Genomic DNA, 5,151 nt, shown 5'->3' with positions numbered 1-5,151 from the left:
CAGTTTCTTATGTATAATAATACTAGCTGTACCCGTTCGCTTCGCTGGGCATTTAAAACTAACATTATTATTTCTCACTCCCACAAAGATTCTCGTCATTAACGCCCCCGCAACTGGTGTGGGGAGTCCAACACTCATATAAATATTAGCCTATCCATTAAGTACATGATTTTTCTACATGTATACTAAGTTTCAAGTCAATCGGATGCACGGTTCAGTAGTTACTAGATGATGACCGAGCTGTGCCCGTTTTTTTTTTGATAACGCCATCTTGTTGTGTCTTTAAAGCGGTTAGTTGCCCTCAATTAAGAAAAATAGTATTATTATTCGCCATTAGATGTCGGGAAGAGTTGATTATTGAAAACATGAATAAAACAACATTTTTTGAAAATTAATCGTAGCTAGAACGATTTATCGCCCCCGAAATCCCCTGTAGGTATACTAAATTTTATGAAAATCGTTAAGAGCCGTTTCCGAGATTCAGATTATATAATATATATACACAAGAATTGCTCGTTTAAAGGTATAACGGAACATCCGTAAAAACCACTGTAGATTTATATATTAGTATAGATAACACTATATTGATTACGGAATTAAGCTTATTATTTTAAGATCTAGTTATGTTATGAATCGCTCAGTGCTTTTTTTATATTTTCCCATTGAAATGGTGAAACGGTCAGCTGTTGCGGCCGCGACCACATTTCGTCTGTCACCTCGCACCTCGACGGAGGCAGCTTGTATGATATTGGATCGCCATCAACACTCCTGCAAATTACAGTTTTCATTTGTTTAATTGAGTGCCTGAAACCATTTTGTTCAATTTGGAAACATCGATGATTCTTTTTTATTTCTCTGAATGAAATGACGAACTCATGGCCTATCGAAGTCCAGTTATCGGAGTCCATAGACGTAATGTTTAGGAATTTCGATAGATTTAGCAAAACCTTAATATTGATTTCGATCCAGACGAAGATGTAGGTATAAGGCTCTGAGATTACCCTAAGAACACCAATGTCTGTTTGTAAGGATCATAGACTTGTCCAGGTTTCATTGGTGGACGCGTAGAGTATTGTCGACCAGTTTTGACCAGAGGACCGTACCGCTCCAATGGACACTGAGCTCGACGACCAATCATGCCTGCAATGACAAAAAAATTTGTAAAATAATTTGAACTAGCGGTCCCCCGGTTGTCGAAATTCGACTATAATTAATTGAAATTATAAGTTTGACCTTTATAATGGTTCTATTGTCAAAGACTATTATTATGCTTCTTTATTCACAGATTTCGCCAAGACTACACTATAGACAAATAATATTAAAGATAACAATATTAACCTATTCTCAATTTGACTACAGACTAACAAAAGCTTCAATAAGGAAAAAGTATTTAAATATGTATATGTGTTGTGTCAAAGACATGGTAATGTGTGTAACGTTTTGTTTATTGATTTAATGTAATTATGCATAATTAAAAAAAGGATTAACATTTTGCACTCCTTCTCTATATTCTGTATAAGTGTGGGAAATTTCATACTCCTCCCTCCGAGCAATTTTCGTCAAAAGGGGTACAAAGTTTTTGTTTCACGTAGTAATCTAAAGATTTTTCGATTATCAGCTGTTGTATTTAAAAAAGGTAAAATCACATTTACAACTTACAATATCAGACTTACAATTTCAGTTAATTATAGTCGAATTTCGACTACTGCGGGACCACTAGTACATATAAAGGTGCGGTGAGCAACTAATAAAATTAAGGACAATTTTACCAGTCGATGTTGGAGGAAGAGGCTTGGGAGATGGATCCACATCGACTGGAGATGTCTTAGGTTCTGGCTGGCTGCTCATAGAACGGACTGCTGCCCTGTATTCGTCCTTGGTCATACCTATAAATTGACAAAGACAGGCCGACATTGTCGTTTGGCCGCTGAAAGTATGCGTTTCGATCGAATAGACGATGTAAAATAGAAGTCGCGATGCATGCATTTAAAAATGCCTATTCTCTCACTAACATTGGGTACAAAGGATCGTTCTCAAATAGACAAACTAGATAGATAGGTTTTTTAAAAAGATTCAAAGATTCAATCCAAGGGCATGTGTACCTTGGCTAGGTGTACCTGAACAATCTATTCAATCTATTCAAAAAATATTGTTTGTTTATTTGATGTTATACATTCTTAAAAAAAATAAGAGAATCCGAGAAGTCTACCTGGTATCTCTTATCAAAATTACTCATAGTTTAGTCTGGAATGATTATGAATTAGCAATTTTCAACATTGAAAAAGTCGGGGTTGGTCACCAGTTTTTTATTTCCTTTAAGGCCGACTTGCTTCGGGCTTAGTGGGCGCCCTTCCTAATGGGCATCAGCAATGCAGGTACTTTATTTTTATTTTCACTTCCAAAATGATTTTTACTATCAATGAACGATCTCATGGTCCACCTGGTGTTGAGTCGTAACCGGAGCCCATAGAGATCTACGTTAATGCCGGCACTCACCTTGAGACATGAGTTCTAAGTCTCAGTTTTTTCAATAGAACGGCTGCCTCATCCTTCAAATCGAAACGTATTACTGCTTCACGGCAGAAATAGGCAGGGTGGTTGCACCCACCCATGCGGGCTCACAAGACGACCTACCACCAGTAAAGATGCAATACCACCAGCAAATCGATTTATTACCAATTTTCTCTGCTTCCTCTTCTTGGATTTTGTCAATTCGACAGTAAAAACCCCATCTTTCCCGCCATATCCTTGCTGTGTCTCTAGTTTTGCGAGCCAATGCGTTCCTGGGAAACAAAAATCAAAATTATTTGTAAAAGTAAATTTATCGAAAAATAGAACAAATCAAGTAGTACAGACAAAACTCCTTGAGCTTTCACGGGATCTGTCGATGGTTCTCGACGACCTCCTATGGCTGGAGCGGCAGGGGCTGAGTTTTCCATTGAAAACTTGTGTTGATTCTAAGTGATTTAAAACAGAACTTAAAAAATCAGAAAATACACAACATATGCTTTCTAACTTGTCGCTAAGTGAAGCTATTGATCAAACAGTAGTGGAAAACTAAATTATCCCGTTCGAAGTAATCTTAAGTAATCATAATATTGTAAATTCAAAAAATAAATTTGCTTGAAAATAAGTTAAATATTATAGAATTAATAAAAAAAATTAGCTGACAAGAGTCAGTGAAAATATTCTGCCTATTTCTGTCGGGAGGCCACTCCGCGCTCCAATCCGAACGATTGGACTGTCATTTTTTTATTGCTTAAGTGAGTGAGAGACGACAACACAATGTGTATGCCGTCATGAAACATAAAGGTCATTTTCAATTTTATTGTATAGAGGATGTCCGATCCGTATAGTGGAATAGAATAATAATATCCGTTAGTCGTCAGTGACTACGATAATTGTATAGTATTCGGAAATAATATAGTGAGAATAAAAATGGGATATTAAACCGTAAAACTAGTTTTAGTTCTGTATACAACTTTATGTGCACAATGTATGTACATATATATATTATGTATAAAATGCTATAGTAATATTTGGACAACCTTTCATAATTATTCCAAATAAGACCTCGTCGATTTTAAAACAATATGGTAGTTTAATAAATAAATTTTCCATTACATGTCCGGACTCAAGAACCCGAAGTGTGTCTCGGCCTCCGACATCAAAGAACGCCGTCGATGAGTCAGAAAGAGACTGCACAATTTAGACTCCCTATAACTAGTTGGCTTTTATTTTCATTTCTTATTAAGGCTTTCCCAACTCTTCAAATTTGAACGCATTACTGCTTCGCGGCGTAAGTAGACAGGTTTTTGTGAATACTTTCAATATTATATAAAGGATAAAAGTATTTTCATTATATACGTTTCGCAAACAAAAGTGTAGTTGAATTGAAAATGATTTGAACGTGCGTGTATGCCCTTGCAAGGCTAGGATACCGTGACACCGGCTAGACAGACGCACTAGAAGGGCGACGGAAGGGCAGACGATCTGCACTCTGAAGTAACTTTAACATTTACACAGCGCTGTACTATTACGAAATAGGCGGTGAAAGTTATTTCATTAATTGAATTTGAAGTCTATGAAAATGAGTTTTGTGATTTATTTTTTTAACATTTACTTCGTATTTTACTAAGATAATAAAATTACAGCATTTTTTGTATAATTTAATACTTAGTAACGGTAGAATGTGTGAGGAATGTTGACCTTCACGACAATTTAAATTTAAGACCGATACATAAGTATCATAAGGCAGCGTCAGAACGCTACTTCAACAAAGCGGCACGACACCTTCTTATCGTGGCCGCCGCTAATTACATCTCCGACTCCAACCCGGTGGTGGATTTTGCAAAGCACTGCTCTTGTTAGGGCTGATGTTATAATAGAAAATTCGCTCAGGCTGAGTCCGTGAACTCACCTACTCATCCGCGCGAAGCTGGAATAGCCGCTTAGGCTACCAGCGTACAGGTAGGAAAAAATATATAGAATGTACCGTGAGCATGCACTGGTCAATACAATTCCATTCTATAGTTTCTTCGGATAAGTCGCCATTTTTTCTAATATTAAACTTCAGACTTGTACTTTGACGACGACATTCACTTTGTACCTGTGTGGTATATGGCCTCCAGTAATCGCGCCGTCCATAGAGACCTTGTCTTTTAAATTTCTTAGACGTAAAATTACGAAATAAAATATTAATACACAAACGGTTTTTAAATTAAATGTACAACGCAAGTAACCTCGTTGACCTCTCGTCAAAACACTGATGTAAACACTAGTTACGCCGTAGCGTCTTAAACGAAGTCTAGACATTGTTTGCAATAGAATTTTGTAAGTACAGTATTAAGAATTTGTATTGTTTCACATTAATTATTTTGTTATGCGGCCTAGATATTAAATTTTATAATGCTTTTAAATCCTCTGTATTTTATTAGACACAAGCGGCCAGCTCCGGCTCCGCTCGGGTCTTTAACAAAAAATTCAACAATATTTGACGTTGTTTTATTTTTTTAAATAAAAGAACACTTATTGCGGCATAACTATAATAGTTAAACATACATACATACTGTGGCGACACTTTTTGTAAATAATAATGTGTTCTACAAAGTCGTAGTACATTATTTTATTCTATCATCAATAGTCTTCGCA

The 5,151-nt window shown here is 36.2% G+C and overlaps 1 protein-coding gene across 3 annotated transcripts; it reads right to left on the bottom strand.

Moving 5' to 3' along the window:
• Positions 1 to 435: 435 nt before the first annotated feature.
• LOC114247477 (uncharacterized) lies at positions 436 to 4,867 on the bottom strand. Of its 3 annotated transcripts, none has more exons than XM_028180463.2 (5): positions 4,610 to 4,854; positions 2,677 to 2,783; positions 1,770 to 1,886; positions 1,002 to 1,140; positions 449 to 768 (listed from the first exon to the last, which is right to left on the bottom strand). In XM_028180463.2, the coding sequence occupies exons 1-5, from the start codon at positions 4,813 to 4,815 to the stop codon at positions 627 to 629; spliced, it is 711 nt and encodes a 236-aa protein (XP_028036264.2). In that variant the 5' UTR covers positions 4,816 to 4,854; the 3' UTR covers positions 449 to 626. The 3 variants fall into 3 exon arrangements, with proteins under 3 accessions (XP_089587093.1, XP_028036264.2, XP_028036263.2); XM_028180462.2 differs by lacking the exon at positions 4,610 to 4,854 and adding an exon at positions 2,857 to 3,968 and having other exon boundaries at positions 453 to 768; XM_089730967.1 differs by lacking the exon at positions 1,770 to 1,886 and having other exon boundaries at positions 436 to 768; positions 4,610 to 4,867.
• Positions 4,868 to 5,151: the final 284 nt, after the last annotated feature.

The sequence above is a fragment of the Bombyx mandarina genome, chromosome 11, assembly GCF_030267445.1.
Source record: "Bombyx mandarina strain Sakado chromosome 11, ASM3026744v2".
NCBI classification, from domain to species: domain Eukaryota; kingdom Metazoa; phylum Arthropoda; class Insecta; order Lepidoptera; family Bombycidae; genus Bombyx; species Bombyx mandarina.
This window is presented reverse-complemented; position numbering and strand designations above follow the sequence as displayed.

Excerpts from the sequence above, each read along its gene's own strand:
- LOC114247477 (XM_028180463.2), bottom strand. The coding sequence starts at position 4,815 with ATGTCTAGACTTCGTTTAAGACGCTACGGCGTAACTAGTGTTTACATC. Across the intron at positions 2,784-4,609 it reads GGAGGCCATATACCACACAG|GAACGCATTGGCTCGCAAAA; the intron begins GTACAAAGTGAA and ends TTTGTTTCCCAG. Across the intron at positions 769-1,001 it reads CAGACATTGGTGTTCTTAGG|GAGTGTTGATGGCGATCCAA; the intron begins GTAATCTCAGAG and ends TGTAATTTGCAG.